Source organism: Pantherophis guttatus, chromosome 15 (genome assembly GCF_059756535.1).
Source record: "Pantherophis guttatus breed Tessera chromosome 15, ASM5975653v1, whole genome shotgun sequence".
Classification (NCBI taxonomy): Eukaryota; Metazoa; Chordata; class Lepidosauria; order Squamata; family Colubridae; genus Pantherophis; species Pantherophis guttatus.
Genome location: NC_142077.1, coordinates 4,780,892 through 4,802,734, shown reverse-complemented (window position 1 = coordinate 4,802,734; position 21,843 = coordinate 4,780,892). Strand labels below are relative to the sequence as shown.

At 47.4% G+C, this 21,843-nt stretch overlaps 2 protein-coding genes across 3 annotated transcripts; one reads left to right on the top strand and one right to left on the bottom strand.

Moving 5' to 3' along the window:
- Positions 1-538: 538 nt before the first annotated feature.
- On the bottom strand, positions 539-11,622 carry SDF4 (stromal cell derived factor 4). 2 transcript variants are annotated; one of them, XM_087878872.1, is made up of 7 exons: positions 11,246-11,622; positions 9,022-9,387; positions 7,565-7,701; positions 7,315-7,428; positions 6,197-6,355; positions 4,300-4,475; positions 539-1,146 (listed from the first exon to the last, which is right to left on the bottom strand). In XM_087878872.1, exons 2-7 carry the CDS (start codon positions 9,327-9,329, stop codon positions 970-972), a joined length of 1,071 nt encoding a protein of 356 aa, XP_087734998.1. In that variant the 5' UTR covers positions 9,330-9,387; positions 11,246-11,622; the 3' UTR covers positions 539-969. The 2 variants fall into 2 exon arrangements, with proteins under 2 accessions (XP_087734998.1, XP_034290794.2); XM_034434903.2 differs by lacking the exon at positions 11,246-11,622 and adding an exon at positions 10,578-10,719.
- Positions 11,623-11,695: 73 nt separating this feature from the next.
- Positions 11,696-14,861, top strand: B3GALT6 (beta-1,3-galactosyltransferase 6). Its single transcript, XM_034434904.3, has one exon. It carries the CDS (start codon positions 11,868-11,870, stop codon positions 12,903-12,905), a length of 1,038 nt encoding a protein of 345 aa, XP_034290795.2. The 5' UTR covers positions 11,696-11,867; the 3' UTR covers positions 12,906-14,861.
- Positions 14,862-21,843: the final 6,982 nt, after the last annotated feature.

Sequence of the window (21,843 nt, the reverse complement as noted above, 5' to 3'; positions counted from 1 at the left end):
CTTTTTTTGCATTTGCGAAGCCGGAGTGGGCCTGGCCTGCGCGTGACGCATCCGGGCTGCCAGTTTTACCCCCCGGCGTGAAGATGGCCTGAGTTATCCCTTGGAGGCTGCACTCCCCAAGATCGCCAGGAGATGGCAGGTTTTGCCGGAGATTTGCTTTTGATTGTTCTATTAATTATTAAATAATTATGAATTATTTAACTATGGCTCTAACTTATCCTCCCTCCTCCAAGTTACGCCCATCATACTTTTCCCACGTTCATATTCTGGATGCTTGGCAACTGGCTTGTCTTTACGAGTCCCAGACCCCTTCTGCCATGTGCTCATCATTGGCATCCTTTCCAGGACATCAATGGGCGAAACCGGATTCGTTTAATGGCTGTTTGACTCGCTTAATGGCCATGCCCAATAAAGGCTATGGGATACCTCCCTTTATGACCCTTGCTGCCTAACAACAATTTTTACGGTTCCAAATTGGAGACTACCGGTAACCTTCCTCGGTGGTACCCTCGGGTCGCACCCAAAATAGCCACCACAGTTTGAGCAGTTTCCAGTGAATCGATGTTTTCCCTAAACATTCTTTTTCAAGCGATCACAAGAGCTACACAACCGCACCATGATTTTAACTTGATGTAAAATGAACATATTCCCCTTTTCTCCCTCCCGTCGGTGGTTTTTCCCCCCCGATTAAAAAAAAAAAAATCAGATCGTGGGATCTTCAATTCTGTTCAACCGGCACCGCAAATCAAGAACGTGTCCAGATTTTATCCCTGGCGAGTTCAGAGTGAAAAAAAAACACATTTGGCTTTTAATGTACGCGGACGGGCTTTTGAAAGGAAAAAGTCCAGAAAAAACCACCACAACTGTATATGCACAGAACACAGACCCAGCGGCAAAAAAGGAAACGCGTGTCGTGTTTGGGGAAAACGAGGCGGCGCGACGGGGCGGACAAAGGGCTCCAGCGCGCCTTCAGAATTCCTCGTGGACGTTCCGTGCGTAATCCATCAGCTTGCTGCCGGTGAAATACTCGCTGTATTTTAAGATCTCCTCCAGCTCCAGGTGGTGGTTTTGATTCTCATCCGCCACGGCGATCATCTGCTTGGCTTCGTTCAAGGCGTTGTACTCGTTCATGGGGTCCATGTACTCCTAGGAGGAAAGCAAAGGGAAGGAATAAAGGAACGCCCTTTATTTATTAAATAATAAGGAAGACTCGGAATATTGCTTAACTTGGGATAATTGGTATCAATGGATAGAAATTAAAGATAAGGAATGTATAGAACAAAATGAGATATAAAATGTGATTAAATATGTCGATTAAGTAGGAATATGTGGGAATAGATGAAGAAAGTTAAGAATTAAGTACTGTGAGAAATATGTTGAATTGTTTAAGTATTATTACGGATGTATTTTTGTTATAGAGGTATTTTAACTTGTATTTTTGGATTTTAAGTGTTAATAAAGGTTTTTTTTTAGAAAAAGGAACGCCCACAATCAGCAATTCAAGCCGAAGTATCTTACAGGGGGGTGAATCTCAGCCTTCGGCCATCCCCTCCATCCTCAATAGAATAGAATTCTTTTATTGGCCAAGTGTGATTGGACACCCAAGGAATTTGTCTTTGGTGCATACGCTCTCAGTGTCCATAAGGAGAATAAAATACATTCTACGAGAATGAAAAGATACAGCACTTGGTGCTAGTCATAGGTTACTAATAAGCTATCAAATCGTACTAGGAAACAAGTAAAAACAATATAATTGAAAGATACAAGCAACATGGATATAGTCATAAGTGGGAAGAGATAGATACTAGCAAGGAAGAGAAGAAGAATAGTAATACAGTCTTAGTAAATTATTTGACAGTGATGCGGGAATTAGTTGTTTAGCAGAGTGATGGCGTTCGGGAAAAAACTGTCTTTGTGTCTAGTTGTTCTGGTGCGCAGTGCCCTATAGTGTTGTTTTGAGGGTAGGAGTTGAAACAATTTATGTCCAGGATGTTAATAACCATTCAGGGAATAGCTTTCAATGTCAAGCTGGCCTTATTTATTTAGTTTATTATTAAACAGAATAGAAGATAGAATAACAGAGTTGGAAGGGACCTTGGAGGTCTTCTAGTCCAACCCCCTGCTGAGGCAGGAAACCCTACACCACTTCAGACAAATGGCTGTCCAATCTCTTCTTAAAAACTCCCAGTGTTGGAGCATTCACTACTTCTGGTGGCAAGTTGTTCCACTGGTTAAATGTTCTCACTGTCAGGAAATTTCTCCTTAGTTCTAAGCTGCTTCTCTCCTTGATTAGTTAAATTTATATACCATCCATGTTTCTGTCTGAGTCCACTGTGGGCTCTAGCAACCTAGGATTTAACCAGTATCTCCTTTTCTCTGTTTAATCCAGGAGTTTATTCCATCCTGTGGAATAAGAGAGAACAGCACTGAACAGATTTTAATTTTATTTACATTCCACCTATAACTCAAGGTGAAGAACATACCTAACGCATACCTGCCTCCTATTTTCCATACGACAACAATCCTGTGAGGTGGGCTGGACTGAACGGGAGAAACTGGTCCAAAGTCACAAATCCAGCTGGCTTTTGATTCCCAAGGCGGGATTAGAATTTAAAGAGTTTCCTCCGCCTTCTAGTCTGGTGCCTCTTAACCACTAGACCAGACTGATTCTACGAAAAACCTCATTGTTTTTTCACCTGGCTGACGGCATCCGTTTCCCCGCATCTCTTTTCAAAGAAACTGAATTCCCAGCGCTATTTCTGGCGCTCTGTTTTAACTCCATTTTTAAGTCTGGTGGTGCCCCGAAATGAGTGCCCAACCCTCCAAAGTAAGATCGGGTGAGCAGTGATGAAGGGACTCAAGGTGGCTCAGTGGCTAAGACGCTGAGCTTGTCGATCGAAAGGTCGGCAGTTCAGCGGTTCGAATCCCTGGTGCTGCGTAACGGGGTGAGCTCCCGTGACTTGTCTCAGCTTCGGCCAACCTAGCAGTTTGAAAACGCGTAAAAAATGCAAGTAGAAAAATAGGGACCCCCTTTGGTGGGAAGGGATCAGCGTTCCGTGCTCCTTTGGCGTTGAGTCATGCCGGCCACATGACCACGGAGACGTCTTTGGACAGCGCTGGCTCTTCGGCTTTGAAATGGAGAGGAGCACCGCCCCCTAGAATCAGGAACAACTAGCACATATGTGTGAGGGGAACCTTTACCTTTACACATCAGACACTTCACTTCTCATTGAACGCGCTTTTCTGGATTTACTCAAGAGTTGCTTTAACGCGGCTCAATGAAGCATAAAGAAAATCTCGCAGGCCATTTTGGCCGTCTCCAGAAAATTGGAAAGATTATACAATGGAGAATGAAAGATGGAAGAAAAATTTCGCAGGTGTCCTGAATCCTTAACATACAATCCTTAACTCTTTCTGTACCTCAGTACCCCGGGGTAAAGTTGGAGCTATTAAAAACGCAACAAGGGATCATTCTTGTAGCGCCAATTCATTTGTGTAATTAAATTTCGATTAGAAGAAGAAGGAGAAGGAGGAGGAGGAGGAGGAGGAGAGGAAGAGGAAGAGGAAGAGGAAGAGGAAGAAGAAGAAGAAGAAGAAGAAGAAGAAGAAGAAGAAGAAGAAGAAGAAGGGGGAAGGAGGATTCAAGTGAAAAAGGAGCAACTGAACAGATGCAATTAAATGCAGGAGAAGGGAAAAGCTGCTCCTCCAACAGGAAGGCACGTGAAAACATTAGCACCCTAATTCCTTGGTGAAGGATGAGAAGGGGGATTAATTCTGGGATAGAACGCTGCTAACGAGATTAGATAGATAGATAGATAGATAGATAGATAGATAGATAGATAGATAGATAGAGATAGATAGATAGATAGATAGATAGATAGATAGAGATAGATGAGATAGATAGATAGATTCCGTGAGAAAGTGGAAAGCTGTCTCGCCCGCTCTTCCTTTTGATAACTTGGAAGTCAGAAAAAGCTGAAACTGCAAACCAACTTCACAGAAGAATGCTGTGCCCACACATCCGTTTGGCTCACCTGCCCTTAAAAAAGCTGAGCGTGGGAGGGGGGGGAAATTTAAACAGTAATGCAGTCTGGGTTTGGGGTTTTCCCCCCCCCCTTTCTTTCTTCAAAGTTTGGACCGTTTCGAGAGAATTGCCAGCTCGATCTAGCAGGCATCAGCTTGTTTCAAGAACTACTGGCCTGGTACTTACGACACTACACCGCAGCGGGCGTGGAGGTGTGGGAAATGCATGTAATTTGGGGCAGGGAGAATTAAGAAATTAAGCCACGATTTGGTTACCTCCAGCTCTTCCATGGTAACGATGCCATCATGGTTGGCGTCGATGACGTCTTCGAACTCTTTCTTTCGGTCTTTCACCCAGTCGTCATCCACATCCTGGGCTTGTTGGTTTTCAACTGTGCCAACCGGCAAGGAAATGAACTCCGAAAGGGTCAGCTTCTTATCGCCGTCCTGATCTGAGAGGGGGAGAGACATGGCGGGATGATTGAGAGAGAGATAAATCAAATCAAACAAGCCGCACGTGGAAAAGATTGAAATCTTCTCGATTCTACTTTTTGCCTCCGCCGGGGGCACGTCTTCTAGCCCAGCTGCGTCGGCTTGGCGTTACAAGCACAGGTCGTCCTTGACTTGCGACGGTTCGTTTAGTGTCCGTTCAAAGTTACAACGGCACTGGGGGAAAAAAATGACTTGGGACCAGTTTTTCACGCTTATGACCAATGCAGCATCCCCTCCAGGGTCATTGTCATTCAGATGCTTCGACAACTGGTTCGTATTTACGATGGTTGCATCGTCCCTGGGATCATGCGACTCCTTTTTTGCAACCTTCCGGCATGCACAATCTAATTGAACAACTGCAGTGATTCACTGAACAGGTGTGGTGAAAATAGTCGTAAAATGGGGGCAAACTCACTTGGCAACATAAATGTTGGGGTGTCAATTGTGGTCGTAAGTCGAGGCGTTTCTGTAGTTCTCGACTTAATGAACCTTCATTTAGTGACTGTTACAACAGGGCTGAAAAAAGTGACTTAAAGGTCCTTGCAATTATGACCATTACAGCATCCCAAGGGTCATGTGATCAAAATCTGGGCACTCGGCAAGCATTTAAGGGAGACTAGTATAGATCTATTTCAAGCTATTTAGTTCTCATCAGCTAGCCAGACCCTTACTCGGATTCGAACTTGGGCTGCCTGCATGTTAGGCAGTTGTATTAATCTCTGAGCCACAAGTTCTCCTCCCTTCATTAGCTTGAGCCAGGAGAAGAGATTAAGTGTTTTTCTATGGAGACACCTGGTCTACCCCAGCATATGGGAGGGAGCATCCTGCATCCCTTTCACCTTTCAGCTCCAATCCAGGAGCCCTCAAGCAGTCACATTCACGACAACTGCCTAACATGCAGGCAGCCCAAGTTCGAATCCGAGTAAGGGTATGTCTAGCTGATGAGAGCTAAATAGCTTGAAATAGATCTATACTAGTCTCCCTTTATTTCTTTATCAGCAAAATATAAATTTGGTATAAAATGGTTTGTTGTGAATGCGACTGCTTGAGGGCTCCTGGATTGCAGCTGAAAGGCGAAAGGGATGCAGGATGCTCCCTCCCATATGCTAGGGTAGACCAGGTGCTTTGACAGAAAAACACTTTATATGCATGTGCGTGCGTGTATATGTGTGTGTTCGTGTGTATAATATATAAGTATGTGTGTGTCTGTGTGTATTATGCGTATCTATAAAATATATTTTAAAGGGGTAATTCCAATAAAATATAACAGGAATCAATATTGAGGTTTCACAGCTGGAGTGAAACAAGCTTGTCTCCCCTTTCAATTGGATAAAGGTCTAATTTTTTTTTTTACTCCCGGCACGAATCTCAGGTTTTAGACTGCAAGTCTTCGCAATCAAATGTGAGTTCAGAGCACGCCGTCCTGGGCACCAAAATCCCAGCCATTCAGAGTTGGGCTGAGAAGCATCAGGCCAGCTCAGTTCCTACAGCCAACCCCTGGTGGGAACATCTGAACTCAAAAAAAGTGTTTTTCAAACCAGATGTTGGGACTTCAACTCCCAGAATTCCCCAGCCGGCATTCATTCACCCCCTCCCAACTCCAGCCCGGGTGACCATCAAAGGATACCCAGCCACTGTGCCATCTTATCTGCCGGGACGATCGGAGTTTTGAAGAACGTACCCAAATCCCGGACGATTTCCTTGACCATAAATTTCAGCATTCCCCTGCTGTGCTCCGGATGAAGGAAAGACAGAAATTCTTCCTCGTTCAACAACAGATCGGCCGGAGGGTTGTCGGCTTGATACCAGCGATCTTTCAAATTATCGAGGACTTCCTGGGCTGTGGGGGTAGAGAAGATTAAAAAAAAAGAGGTTTTTCAAAAACGGCAAACGCCGAAGTTAAAAGGCACAAATGTCTTTTTACCCTCCTGGTTAAAACTGACAAGAAGAGAACTCGGCTGGAGATTTCGGCCAATGAAGATACAGCTTGTTATTGTTGTTTTTTGTTTCACCACCACAAGTGACTTTTAAAAGAGATTTCAGAATTTGTGAGGCCGGGAGTTTTGGAAACCACCTCTGCTAGTGGCTCCTGTGGGGTTTGTTTCCTCTTCAGAACCCATTCGAAAGAACCACGGTTCTGTTGAACGCGGCTTGTTGCGTCGGCAAAGTCAGGAAAAGCAGTGGAAGAGTGTCTCTAAACCCCTGAGAAGTGAGGAGGGCTTTGAACACAACGCACAATGATTGATATTGTTTCCCAATTGCTTATTTGTACCCTATGACTATCATTAAGTGTTGTACCTTATGATTCTTGACGAACGTATCTTTTCTTTTATGTACACTGAGAGCATATGCACCAGAGACAAATTCCTTGTGTGTCCAATCACCCTTGGCCAATAAAGTATTCTATCTATCTATCTATCTATCTATCTATCTATCTATCTATCTATCTATCTATTTTATCCATCCATCCATCCATCCATCCATCCATCCATCCATCCATCTATCTATCTATCTATCTATCTTGAGGAAAGACACACAAAAGCTTCCTTTATCCCAGTTGTGTGACTTACATTAAACTAATCCCTCCGAGGTTAAAATAATAGCAGCGATATAGTGGCTGTGGTGAAGGGAAGGGAGGGACGTGCGCGACTCGGTACACTGCGCCAAGCGAGAATTAGGAAACCTTCCTTGGAAAACCAGGAGAAAATTGTGATTGTAATTTTTTAAAAAAAAAAAAAAAATTTCACAGGGAAGATCCCCAGCCTGGGCTTCCAGGTTCAGGGAAAGAAAGACACTCACTCTCTTCGTCGATCTTCAGCTCTTCGTTGTTCTTAATCTTTTCCGCCACCTCCTTCTCGTTCATGCCTTTGCTTGCCAGAAACTTGATTTTATATTCATCCCAGGACACGTGGCCTGAAAGGAAAGGAAAGAAGCCTCAGCAATCTTCACGCAGCCGATCGTAACTTTAGGCAGATTCTTCTCCCCCATGGCTGCCATCCGACTTAAGGCCAAGGCTGCCCCCCTTTGCTGCCTCCCCCCTTTCTCTTACCATCGCCGTCAGGGTCCACGGCCCGGAAATGCATCTTGTTTTCTTCCACGGCCTCTTGGAAGTGCTCCTCAGTCTTCTCCATGATCCAGCGCTGCATCTCCTTGGCGCTGATTTTCTTGTCGCGGTTGATGTCAACCCTGCAAAGTCCGGCGGGAAAGAAAAGCGCCGCGTTAGAGGATTCCCAATCCCCAGTGTCCGACGAAAGGGGAAAAATCCTCCCTCTTTGCTCAACCAACAAACAACCAGCCTACAAGCTCAGGTGATCCAAGGATGGAGGAAGGAAGGCCACCATAGAGTCTCAACCAGGGGTGGGCCGCTAGGGGTTTCGCAGGGATTCAGGAGGACCTCTAGCTAAGATTCTGTGCAGTTCAGAGAACCCCCAAATCCCACTCCTGGCTGGCCCAGCCCATCCCAGCCCACCCCTCCCAAGAGTCCCCACGCAGCCCATTTTGGATGCAGGTAAGTGCAGGGCGCGCATGGAGGCTCGGGGAGGGCGAAAAATGAGCCTACCGGAAGTTCGGGAAGACCAGAAACGGGCCCGTTTCCAGCCTCCAGAAGGCCTTCAGAGCCTGAGGAGGCAGTTTTCGCCCTCCTGGAGGATTGAGAAAAGCCTGCGGAGGCTGGGGAGGCCAAAATCGTGCCCCCTTCCCCCATCGTGGTCTGAGCTTTCCCCAGCCCCCAGGACTGGCCCATGTTCCTCCTCAATATCTTCACTTTCCGACTCTGCTGCCAGCTCTGCTGGCCGCCAGTGGGCCACAACAGAGAACTGTCTAAAATTCTTAGAACGATCATAGCTCTAAAATATGGAGGGAAGCCATAATCAAGTTTTCTCCCGCACATACCAATGCTGGCCTTCCTATATTCCAGGATGGCTAATCTTTTTGCCGTCGTGTGCCAAAAGCAGGAGCAGTGCGGGAGGTCACACCCGTGCTTGCCCACACCCATAATTCAGTGCGCTCTGCCCCCCTGCACGCAACAACCCTGCGCTCCCACTTTTGGCACATGATGGCACAGTGGGCCCGGTAGGCCCGTTTTTCACCCTCCCCAGGCTCCAGACGATTTCTTGGAATCTGGGGAGGGCAAAAACAGCCTTCCCTAACCCCCGGAGGTCCTCCAGAGGCCAGAAACGGCCCGTTTCTCGACTTCCGGTGGGACCAGAAGGCCCATTTTTCGCTCTCCCCAGGCTCCAGAGCCTTTCTAGGAGCCTGGGGAGGGAAAAATGGCCTTCCCAAACCCCCCCCAGGCCCTTCAGAGGCTGGAAACAGCCTGTTCCCCAACTTTTGGTGGGCCCGGAAGGCCCGAAATCAGAGGTGAACTAGGGCAATGCTCACGTGCCCACCGATATGGCTCCATGTGCCACCTGTGCCATAGGTTTGCCATCACGGCTATATTCCCTCCTTCCCTCTATTTTAGGAGAACAGCAGCAAATTTTCAAGTTAAAGCCAGATGGGGCTCACTTTGAGAAAATCACCACCAGTTTCTTCCGGTTTCTCCGCGGTTCCGAATCTTCCTCAAACTCCTCCATCTCTTTCCCCAGGAAAACCTCCTGGTGGAACTCTTTGTTGAGATGTCCGTCCAGCTCCATCTTGACCCCGTTCAGGTGGTCCGGAGGGAGGATCTCGTTTTCGTCTTTGTCGACGGCCGCTTTCTCTTTGAGGATGGAGCTGTTGGCGGGCCGAGCGTAAACGTCCATGAGCAAAAAGACGAAGAGGAGGGATAAATAGATGGAGCCCAGGCTGCAGATGAAGACGCGTTTGGAAACCATGGCTCCTGTCCTTCAGGAGGTCAAGCAGGACGAAGGGTCAGTATGGTGTCTGGATAACCTAGAGGTGGCAATGGGTCAAACCATTAGCATTAGAATAGAATTCTTTATTCGCCAAGTGTTGATTGGACACACAAGGAATTTGTCTTTGGTGCATACGCTCTCGGTGTACACAAAAAGACAAGATACGTTCGTCAAGAATCTTAAGGGACAACACTTAATGATAGTCATAGGGAAACAGTCAATATAAATCTTAAGGATACCAGCAACAAGGTTACAGTCATACAGTCGTAAGTGGGAGGAGAAGAAAGGAAAGAAGGAAGGGAAGGGAGGGAGGGATGGAAGGAAGAGAAGGAAGGAAGGAAGGAATAGAATAGAATTCTTTATTGGCCAAGTGTGATTGGACACACAAGGAATTTGTCTTTATAGAAAATCCCTCTATATTCAGATAGTTTTTAGGAAGAAAGATCCTTCCTCTTTTTGATTAAAAGAGTAGAAGCTGCTCCTCGGTTCCACCGAAGCGAAAATCAGTCTGCACGTTCTCAGAGGAACTCGGTTTATTCCACAGAAATAAAAAGAAACCCCCAGGCAGACAAGCCAATACAGGCAGTCCTCGGCTTACAACGGTTCCACTGAGTGACCGAAGTTACAACGGCACTGAAAAAAAGCGATTTAGGACCCTTTTTTCACACTTAGGACCGCTGCGGCGCGGTCACGCGGTCAACATTCAGATGCTTGGCCGCCGTTTCCTATTTATGACGGTCGCGGCGTCACACACGATCCCCTTTTGCGTCCTTCTGACAAGCACAGTGAATTGGGGCGGGGGGGGTGGAGGAGCCGGATTCACTTAACGACCTTGTTACTAACTGAACTGCAGTGGTTCACTTAGCAACGGTGGGCAAGAAAAGGTCGTAAAACGGGGCAAAACACACTCGGGGAGATTAAAGGCAAGGGCCGGGCGGCGGTCGTTAAGTCGAGGACTTCCCGCCCTGGCCCAAAGGATCCAACCTGGCTCCCCAGATGTGATCCAGTATCCTCGGGTGGATCCGGCTTGCTCGATCCCCCCGGCAGAAAAGCCCCCCAGGGACCTCCCCGAGGTGAAAAGGGACATTCAAAGGGCGGCACTCTGCACATGCCCAGAGGAACCGTCGCCCGAAACACCAAGGAAAGCGCTCTCTTCGGGGGCTTAGGCCCTCTGCACGTGCTCAGAGGCGGCCTTTCCTCCCCCGTCTTCCCATCCAAGGGTCTGACCTTCCCGGTCGGCCGCCCAGCTTCCTCATGCCCGACTCAGCGACGGGGGCAGCGGCGGCCTTTCTTCCCCTTCGGACCGGAAGCCGGAAGCTTCACTCCGGGCTGGGAGGACCGGCGAAGCCCCGCCTCTTCCGCCCCCCCAGTGATTGAGCCTGTCAATCGCCCGCCCGTCCCGAGGAACCGACTCCCAGCAGGATTCGGTTTTATTTTCCCCCCACTCCCACTTACTAAATAAAATATGAAATAAAAATAAAATACACATAAAAAATACGAAAGGTTTTATCTTTTCAATTGATAATATTTACGAAACGAGCAGGCGCTCAGTTAGACACCTCGATGCTTGAAGGCGAATGGGGGGTGGGCGGAGCTTCGCTGTTGGAAAGCGGTCCTTTTGCGACAAGAGAACCCGAGGCAGCCATCTTTGTTTCGGGCACAGCTCCACTATCCTTCCTGGCAGGCATGAACTGCGTCGCAGAAGAAATCCCCGCCCCCGCCCAAGACCTTCCTATGTTGCCCTAATTCATCATGGCGGGGCAGCCTGCCCTCAAAGATGGCGCCGGACGTCAGCCTCACTTGCCCTGAGACGGGATGGCGGGAGGAGGCGTCGCAGGGGAACGAGGGGGAAAAAAAAGCGGTCACGTGGTTGCTATAGCGCGCTCGGCCCCCACCTCCGTCGCTCTTTCGCGTTTTTCTCTCCGCCTCAAAGAAGCGGCCGGGCCTTTCCAAGAACGGTCTCGCGGGCCCCCTGGCGTCAGGAAACCCGAGCGCGCATGCGCCGCGGGCGAGGAAAAAAAAAAAAAACCCGCTTCGCCGGGGCTCCTTGAACCCGAAGCAGGAGAAGACAATGAACCTTCCGCTGGAGGAGACCCAGCAGGCATCCGGCGAAATCTCCGAACGCGGACCGAGGAGGTGTGTCCCAACCCGCCGTCCGTAGCCGTGGGGGGGAGGAGAGAAAATATTCCCGCCAAAACCTGAGGCAAAACTGCCAGGGGGGGGGAGGGAAAGAGGGGGGGGACTAGTCACCGCTAAAAGAAGAGTTGGGCCTGGCCGAGAGGGGAGTGGCCAAACCCACGCCCCGCCCCGCAGCAACGGTGGGCGGGAACTCGCCTCTTTAACCAATCGGCACCCCGTTGGGCGACCGGTCGCCGAGGGATTGGATCTTTTCCCGCGGAGAGGCGGGGCCGAGCCTTGAAGAGTTGGAGGGAGGAGCCATTTTTAGCACCTCCCCCGAGGCTGGAAAAAGAGCCGTGGCCGTTCGTCCCGCCCGCTAGAGGGCGCTGAGGGGGGACCATGAAGCTGGTGCGCCTCCTCTGTCGCCACAAGACCCTGCTGGCAGGGCTGTCCCTCTTTGGGATGGTGCTGCTCTACCTGGCCAAGTGCACCTCGGAGGGCCTTAAGTCCTCCCCGGGGTGGGGGCTGCCCCACCAGCAGCAGCCCCCTGCCCGGGGAGGGCCTCTGGGTGGCCCTCACCCCCCTGCGGCGGCCCCTCCGCCCCCTCCGGAGGAAGCCACCTTCCTGGCTGTGCTGGTGGTCAGCGGCCCCAAGTACACCGAGCGGCGGAGCATCATCCGAAGCACCTGGCTCTCGGTGGCCGGGCGGGTGCCCCGCAGCGACCTGTGGTGCCGGTTCGTTGTGGGCACCGGCGGGCTGACCGGAGAGGAGCTGCACAGCCTGGAGTTGGAGCAGAGCCGCCACCACGACCTCCTCCTCCTCCCCGACCTGCGGGATTCCTACGAGAACCTGACGGCCAAAGTCTTAGCCATGTACGTCTGGCTGGACCAGCACCTGGACTTCCGCTTCGTCCTGAAGGCCGACGACGACACCTTCGTCCGCCTGGACATCCTGGCGGAAGAGCTGCGGTCCAAGGAGCCACGCCGCCTCTACTGGGGCTTCTTCTCGGGCCGTGGGCGCGTGAAGTCGGGCGGCAAGTGGAAAGAAAACGCCTGGCTCCTGTGTGACTACTACCTGCCTTATGCCCTGGGCGGTGGCTACGTCATCTCGTCCGACCTGGTGCGCTACCTGCGCCTGAGCCAAGACTATCTCAACCTCTGGCAGAGCGAGGACGTCTCCTTGGGGGCCTGGCTGGCTCCCGTGGATGTCAAGAGGATTCACGACCCTCGCTTTGACACCGAGTACAAATCACGTGGTTGCAACAATAAGTACGTGGTGACGCACAAGCAGAGCCTGGAAGACATGCTGGAGAAGCATCAGACTCTGGCTAAAGAAGGAAAGCTTTGCAAGGAGGAAGTGAAACTCCGACTCTCGTACGTGTATGACTGGAACGTGCCTCCTTCCCAGTGCTGCCAGAGGAAAGACGGCATACCCTGAAACCCATGGACTGGAAGGGAGGAAGGGAAGCCGAACTGTTGCAAGGGACGGACAGGTGTCAGAACTTTCACCCAGAATGCCTAATCGTACTTCATCGTTTTTAAACTTTCAGAGTAATCCTATTTTCATTTGACGGAAGAACACGGAGCCTTCTGCGTTTCTCCGAAACTTAGGACCCTAAATTATACATTCATAAAGGGGACGTCACTCTGTGGGATGTGAAACGTTTAAAAAACAGTGTTCCAAAACAACTGTGTTAAGTGACACAGCCATTCTCCATGACAGTAAATGTACATTTTGGGCAAATGCCAGTACTGGTGACCGTTTCTCCCCTATCCCTTACTTCAAAAGGATGTAGACTTTTTCCCCCCCTAAGGCTGTTGATGGGTTAAAAGAGTCCCATATCAGGAGAGCAATTAAAACATGAACCCCAATGGAATTACAAATTAAGGTGCTGCCAATCATTGTCATTTCTGAACTGAAGTGGCAACTTCTGTCGGAGATTCACATGCTGACATTTTTTTAAAAATGGAATATCCTTGACTTGACGCTTCTGTTTCACTTGGATAATTTCTCGAATGTCCGTTATTACAACATCTTCCACTTCCCGATTGCTATCGTCTGCTCTTTGAATCACCTTTCCCTTTACTCAAAATGGGGATGTTTTAATCTAAGAACAACATTTCAGGGTGATTCACATGATCGGATGCTGGAGCTATCATTGTGGCCTATTGGATGGCTGGGGAAGATCAGCTATTTTTAAGAGGCGGCTTAATTGCGGAAGAAGACAGCTTCATTTTGACGGAAAAATCCACACCATCCCTGAGGGAATTGGATGTTTTTAAAATTGTGGCTGTTACTTTTTTCAAATATACTGTTGATGATTAAAACAGGATTACATCCTTTTCTTAGGGACCAGTATTTGAGCTATAACTCTAGATTACAATGAGCCGAAATGAGAGATGCTAAATTGGATGCCTTCCTTGATCAATTTCTTTATTTAAGAGAACTATTTGAGAGCAAATAGGTTGCAAATAACGATAATCTCATTTGCACACCCTGGTTGTTTACACCAGGCCTAGTTTTGACAAGGGGGGGCTTAATTCACTCAGAATTTATGTGCTGTCACTGCCTTTCTGGTGATGATAGTACATAGGCTTCAGTCAAAGTCACCTCAAAAACCTTTATTGTGGCCATGATGCCCAAGGTGTTAAAAGAGTTCTGGACCAAAGGATTTTCAGAAAGATCTTATAGATGGATGGAATTGTTTCTTTTTAAGGATGAATTGTGCCCTGTTGGATGGAGGGACTCATAATTTTTATATTGTTGCGGGGGGGGGGGCTGTTAACCATGTTTGTTTTTCCTGGCATCTAGAATAATCCTGGCTCTAAATATTTACATTTTTCCATAGATATTTGAACTTTTCCCCCCCTTAGGGCTTAATCTGCTTTTCATTCAGAAAGCACTCATAGCAGAGAATCTGAGATACATATCTATTTAATGCTTAGATCGAATCAAGAGAAAATTATGATCCAACCATGTTTTAAAGAAAGAGTTGTCAAATTACATTTTTATTTATTTTTTCCTGGTGGTCTCCCATGAGAGTTCTATCAAGACCGACTGTAATTCGCTTTTTCTGAGATTACTTGAGGCCGGGCAGTAGCTGCTACTTTGCTACAGGAGCAAAATTAGTTTGTTTTAACGATGGACTTTTGGCCATGTTCGGCAGCTCATCAGTTGTCCTAGCTTCCTTTGAGAAATTAGTTACCAGAAACAATTGAAAATATTTGTCCCCTCCAAGGGCAGTTAGTATTGTATGTAAAATTACGTGCTTATAATAATAGTGATAATTTATTTATAAATACTGTAAATGTACTGTGTATAGTTTCAGGCCTGAGGAAAATGGTTGAATGTCTTAGTCATTTTAATTTATTAAAGGAATGTGTTGGAAGCTCAGAACAGTCCTTTATCAAATGCCATTGTTTTCTGCTGCACGTTTTTTAATTTAAAATTCTCTGGTGCTGCCTTTTAATTCAGAATCGGTCGCGTTTATCTCCTGGAGCTTGCATGAAAGACTGTATAGATTGATCCTTCCGGTTGAAACGTTACTGCTTCTGAAAGCTGTTTAAATATTTTGCTGATTCTGACTTATATAAAAGGCCCTGTTCTCCATATATCTGCACACAGTGGCCTGCGCACCACTATCTAATTCTTCTATGGTGATTGGATTTTTTTAAGCATCGGGGGGGGGGGGGGAAGGAAAAGATACAAATGAAATATGACAGTGGGATTATAGGGCTTTTTATTAACCACAGCTGGAAAGCAGACCTCTCATTCTGGGCATAAGCGCTTATGAAAGTGCGAGTAGAGATTTGCCATATTTGACTTGATACTTCAAAGGTGCTTTTTCAAAAGGCAACTGGACTGTGGTTTTTTTTTCCCCTTGAGGAAGAAAAAGAAGACATTTCGCTTCTCATCCAAGAAGCTTCATCGGGTTCTGAACGGATGAAGCTCCTTGGATGAGAAGCGAAACATCTCCAGTTTTTGTCCTTGAAGAAGTTTTGAAAAAGCACCTTTGAGACAACGAAGACTTGGATGACTGAGAATCTCCACAGACGTTGACTCGATATCGAATCTGCCGCGATGCCTGTTCAAAACATCTTTTTTGATCTTATTGTACTTTAAAGTACAATAAAGTACAATATTGTACTTTAAAGGTTTTTTCTTTTTTGGGGGGGAGAACTTTTCTTCGGAGTTGCAAATGTAACGTACGCCCGAACCTGGAGGAGTGTAAGTCCCAGCCAAGTGCATCCTTGCAAGCCATCGATACCCTGAGGCTGGGAAGAGCAGGGACGAAAACCAATATCTTTGATTTCCTCTCGATGTTTGGCCGCTGATGAAAGCCTGGTCCCTTCCCCGAATCCTTTTTTTCTCAACCTCTTTTCAGGAAACCAAGGTTAGAGGAAGGAGAAAGGAGTCGGTTTTCCAAATCTGCTCACCGCATCTCCTTCCTGGGCGAGGCGTGTCCATTTCAATTTGTATTTTTAAAAGAGAGGCTTTGCTAGAAGGCAGAATGAATAATGCATGAGGACCTTGCTTTCCCGCCTCCCATTACCACTGGGGAGCCTGGCCGATCGTAGCTTCCTTCTTTTATTAGGCTGCAGGGATACAGGGACAGTTAGGAAGGGCCTGGGTGCTTCCTCTGAGACCCCCCCCCCCAGTAATGAGAGGATGAGTTGGAAAATATCTCCAGTTTCTCCCAATCCTCATGGACAACGCACTGCACAAGGCCAAGCCTTAGATGGCTTCTAACTCTCATCATAACCTGCTCTGACATTCCTCTGTTCAAGTCCATCCTTCAAAGTGATGGGCTGTTCCAGCTTAACTGTGGTTTGCAGAAAACTCTTAAGAGACAACAGAGGGCTTAAAAATGTCCACATGTATTTATTATACACATAGTGTTGTGGCCCGCCAGCGGAGCTGGTGGCAGACTCAGACAGTGAGGAGATTGGAGAAGAACATGGGCCAGTCCTGGAGTCAGGGGAAGGCTCTGACGAGGGCTCTGCGTCGGAGGCAGAGAGGGGGCTGGGTGCTCTGGATTCCACGCATAACTCCCAGATGGCCCTGGCCCCATCTCTGCCTCTGACGCAGAGCCCTCATCCTTCCCCAGACTCCAGGACTGGCCCATGTTCCTCTCCAGCCTCCTCACTGTCCGACTCAGCTGCCAACTCCGTAGGCTGCTGGCGGACCACAACATATTGAAGGCAAATGTGGTCCAGGCAGAAGAAAAACATCATGGCTTCAAAATCTTAAGGGACCGGTTTGGAGAAAATTCAACAGCACTTTTTCGCGTGGCTGTTGATAAAAATAGGATGGCCAACATGATCGCCAACATCCGATGACGGATATAGAACACGAAGTAGAAGGAGATTATACCGGTTATACTTCTATATTGTTCCTTCTTAACTGAAATCACATGAATTAATTACAATATGAATCACTGGACAAACCCTCATAGCATATCTTGAGTTCAGTCATAACTGAGCCCAAGTTACACAATGATGTCTTGGTGTACAAACAAATGCAATTGTTTCAGAATCGTGGACATGGGTATTTATGGCAGACTACCAAGGCCCTAGTTTGCAGTACTTTGAATGTGTGTACGCCGTCCTATAAATGTTTGATAAGACCAATATTTTCCAGACAGTAAATATTGTAAATCAAGGTAAGTCCTTGAAAGGTTAAATGTTTTGAACCATTTGTCTGCCCACTTGCTTTTAATATGCAAATACTTCTGCTGATCGCCGGCCGCCAGCAGTTTGGCAGATCAAATCTCACCGGGCTCAAGGTTGACTCGGCTTCCATCCTTCCGAGGTCGGTAAAATGAGGACCCAGATTGTTAGGGGCAAGAGGCTGATTCAGTAAACAGTGGGTAAAATGAATCCTTCCTTCCTTCCTTCCTCCCTCCCTCCCTCCCAGTGGTTAGTATGCAGTATTGCAGGCTAATTCTGCCCACTGCCAGCAGTTCGATGCTGACCAACTTGCTCAAGGTTGACTCTGTAAAACCGCTTAGAGAGGGCTATGAAGCGGTATATAAGCCTAACTGCTGTTGCTATAACAGATTTGGAAGGGACCTTGGAGGTTGTCTAGTCCAACCCCCTGCTCAAGCAGGAAACCCTATACCATCCATTTCAGTAGTCCAATCTCGTAAAAACCTCTAATGTTGAAGCACCCACAACTTTTGGAGGGAAGTTGTTCCACTGATGGTTATTTTTTTAAACAAAAAAAAAAGTTTATAATAGTTTTTAGGTTCTTACAACTCAACTTGTGAATTCTCTCCCCTTCTCCAAGGGCCTTGGAGGCTAGATAGAAGTGAAAACCTTGGCAGTCTGAAGCATTAGTTAAATAAATTGTCTATGTTTTCTACCTTCTCTTGTCTGATTGAATGGAGCTCGCCTTGAGGATTTTAGCATAAACAAACTAATCTGCATTAAGCAGCAGCGGCAGCGCTCCTGGGATACCCAAATTCGAAATCTCTCCAAATACGTGAAGAGCAAAAACCCCCCAGAATGGAGGAATAAGGAACAATGCCTTGGGACTTTATAATAATGCAACATTGTCCCAACGTCTGCAGGCCATCGCCCGCTGAGCTTCGCAATTGTACCAGTTATGAGATCAGCATTCCATTTGCTTCAATAATTCAGCGGGAGATTAAATTTTAATTCCATCCTCTGCGGCAGCTGGCAGAGCTGGGCGTCCAATTTATTCATTAATCTTGACAATTACAATTGGTTTTTAATTAAACACGCCTCCCATCCCATTTTTGCAGAGAGCGGGAAAAGGCCCTTTCTCGGTGCCGCTGCGTTTTCACGAATTAAGCGATTCTGAGCGATAGTGGCAGGGGTGGGCTGCTGGGGGTTTGGGAGGACCTCTAGCTAAGATTCTGTGCAGTTTGGAAAACCCCCAAATCCCACTCCTGGCTGGCCCCTCCCCCCCTGCCCCTCTCCCCCAGGAGTCCCCACGCGGCCCCTTTTAGATGCAGGTAAGTGCAGGGGAACAACTTGCCTCTAGAAATTGTGGATGCTACAACACTGGAAGTTTATAAGAAGAGATTGGATAACCATTTGTCTGAAGTGGTGTAGGGTTTCCTGCCTGAGCAGGGGGTTGGACTAGGACCGGGATGGCGAACCTATGGCACGCGTGCCACAGGTGGCACGCGGAGTCATATCTGTGGGCATGCGAGTGTTGCCCCAGCTCAGCTCCAGCATGCATGCATGTGCCGGCCAGCTGATTTTTGGGCCCACCGGAAGTCAGGAAATGGACCATTTCCGGCCTCCAGGATGTGTGTGTGAGGAAGGCTGTTTTAGCCCTCCCCAGGCTCCTAGAAAATCTCTGGAGCCTGGGGAGGGCAAAAAGCAGGCCTATCGGACCCACTGCGCCATCACGTGCCAAAAGCGGGGGAGCATGGGGGGGTCATGCATGCACGGGGGCGGGGTGCATTGAATTATGGGTGTGGGCATACACGCACGCGACCCTCCTGCGGTCTCCCCCACTTTTGGCACGCGACGGCAAAAAGGTTAGCCATCACTGGACTAGAAGACCTCCAAAGTCCCTTTCAACTCTATTATTCTATTCTATTCTATTCTATTCTATTCTATTCTATTCTATTCTATTCTATTCTATTCTATTCTATTCTATTCTATTCTATTCTATTCCATTCCATTCCATTCCATTCCATTCCATTCCATTCCATTATATTATATTCATACCTATCTACATGGCTCAAAACATTAAATCTTTCCAGAACGTACCTTGATTTACATTGCAGTTCGTTAAGAAATTAACCTTTTGGTTCTGATTGGTTGACCTCTTAAAATAATCACAAAGGAGACGTTTGCTGTCATTGGCTGAACTGCTGGGATCCTAAAAAACATCAATCAACCCATTTCACTTCCTCCTTCATTTATTTTAACGTTAAATTCTAGTTCATGTTAAATTCTGTGGAGATTTGGATGAGAAAATAATACGTCTGGGCCTGGATTTCATGGGAAACAAAAAAGTATTTTAATGGCAAGATCTACTTTTTTGGAGCAGAAATGTGCTTTGTATAATAATATATTTCTATGGCTAGGAATACATTTGTTTGGATCTCTAACAGAGACTTCACAGTTATATTGCCAATTTGGTCTAGTGGTTAAGGCACCAATCTAGAAAGCAAGGAGACTGAGTTTAAATCCCAGCCATGAAAATAAATAAATATATATATATATATATATATATATATATATATATATATATATTTACCATTTTTATGATACTGATAGATCTGTTTCATTTTAAACAGCAGTCTCCCTCTTGTGGCTGTTGCTTCTTTTTGTGCACACATGCTGACTTTGAGATGGGAGCGGGGGAAGCATATAGGCAACATGAATGGAGCAATTAAAATAAATTAAAATAAGAGTACCCAATAATGAGGGATGTTTCTTTCTGTATCCAACTATTTGCCTCGGATGTGGGCACTGACTTGGAGCGCCACAAACTTTTGGCAATAATACATTTGTACTTTTGTGGAAGCTTAATTGCAACCTTAGTAATTATGCCCAGAAATGTGAGGGTTTTATGCAGGGAGCAATCGAAGAGAGATTGTGGTGCTTTGCTACAACATATTTGGTGGGATTTTATAGCTCAGCATTGTCTAGTGCAGTGTTTTTCAGACTAAGTCAACTGTTAAGATGCGTGGATTTTTTTCACTCTCAGAATTCCCCAGCTAGCATAGGGAATTCTGGGAGTCAAAGTCCACACAACTTAAGGTTTGTCTTGTCTGAAAAACACTACACTAACCCACCCCAGATCCTTCAACCATTCCTCCTGGTTTCGATGGGGTTCCCTTAAATTTGTTCCAGTTTGACCTTTTTTGAACTGGGGTGCCCAGAACAAAACCTAGGACTCTGAACCAGGGTAGAGAAAATGAGGGCAATCTGATTTGGTGCGTGTCTCCTCCACTTCTTAGCTCAGCGCCTACAATTGCAAAGAAGACAAATCAGCATTCCCTCTCTTGAACTCACGCTATCCCGATCTGCAGAAATTGAAATCACCACCAGATGGCGGCAAAGAGACCCTATGAGACCCACTGCAGCCCTCTAGAGGCCACGCCAGAGTATTGCAACCCACTTTGGGCCCCTGGTGATTGCTTTTCGTGAATTGTGCTAAGAACTCGATGCAGGACTTTATCCTAGCATGCATATATGTGCATGCCCATCATGACTGTCCATAAAAGCCTGCTTAAAGAGCCGTGGTGGAGCAGTGGTTAGAATGCAGTACTGCAGGCTACTTTGGCTGATTGCCGGCTTCCAGAAGTTTAGAAGTTCAAATCTCACTGGCTCAAAGTTGACTCAGCCTTCCATCTTTCCGAGGTGAGTAAAATGAGGACTCAGATTGTTGGGGACCATAGGCTGGCTCTGTAAACCATTTAGAGAGGGCTGTAAAGCACTGTGAAGCGGTATATAAGTCTAAATGCTGTTGCTACCTCCTTCCCTTCCCCTCCCCCTCCCCCTCCCCCTCCCCCTCCCCTCCCCTTCCTTCCTTCCTTCCTTCCTTCCTTCCTTCCTTCCTTCCTTCCTTCCTTGTGGCTAGAATGCAGTATTGCAGGCTAACTCTGCCCATTGCCAGCAGTTCGACCCTGACCGACTGACTCATGGTTGACTCAGCCTTCCATCCTTCCGAGGTGGGTAAAATGAGGACCCAGATTGTTGGGGGCCATAGGCTGACTTTGTAAACCGCTTAGAGAGGGCTGTAAAGTGGTGTATAAACCTAAGTGCTACAGCTATTGCTTATCTCCATGCAGAAGGCTTGCAGGAAGAGCCTCTCTGGATTTTTTCAACCTTAGCTGGTGAATCAAATTTCCATCGTTGGCTTTTTAAAAGCTTTTTGCAAAAACTCCCACGGATTCTGGAGGGCGGCCATTTGCCAGGGGTGGTGATGGAGGGCCTGGGATAATTCACTGTGGAAGCCTCCCCTTAGCCGAAAGTCCACTTATGGTCTTATTAGAATAAGAATCCGAGTGAGCTCCCGTAAAGCTTCACCAAAGGCGGGTTTCCCAGGCCGAAGATGAAGTTTATGAGATGTGAAGAGGAGCCGGGTGAAGAAAAGCCTTAACAACCTGGATCTGATTTCGTAGAAATAACAGACCGGCCTCGTCTTTGTAATTTTTTTTCCCGATAAGATCGATTCGGGGGGGGGGGGCAGACGCCGAGGCCAATGGTACTGAAAATAAATTCTTTAAAAGCTGAGACCAATTAAGGGCAGCGGTTGGCAAAAGCTGGGGGGGGTCTGCTCCGCAACACCAAGGCAAGGAACCCCAGGGGGAAAATCTTGCCTTGCCAGGTGGGGCAGCCCTTTTTCCAAGAGATTGGAGGAGATGAAAGCTGGGATGAGGCTC

Excerpts from the sequence above, each read along its gene's own strand:
- SDF4 (XM_087878872.1), bottom strand. The coding sequence starts at position 9,329 with ATGGTTTCCAAACGCGTCTTCATCTGCAGCCTGGGCTCCATCTATTTA. Across the intron at positions 7,702-9,021 it reads CTGGTGGTGATTTTCTCAAA|GGTTGACATCAACCGCGACA; the intron begins GTGAGCCCCATC and ends CGGACTTTGCAG. Across the intron at positions 6,356-7,314 it reads GCTGAAGATCGACGAAGAGA|CCCAGGAAGTCCTCGATAAT; the intron begins GTGAGTGTCTTT and ends CTACCCCCACAG.
- B3GALT6 (XM_034434904.3), top strand. The coding sequence starts at position 11,868 with ATGAAGCTGGTGCGCCTCCTCTGTCGCCACAAGACCCTGCTGGCAGGG.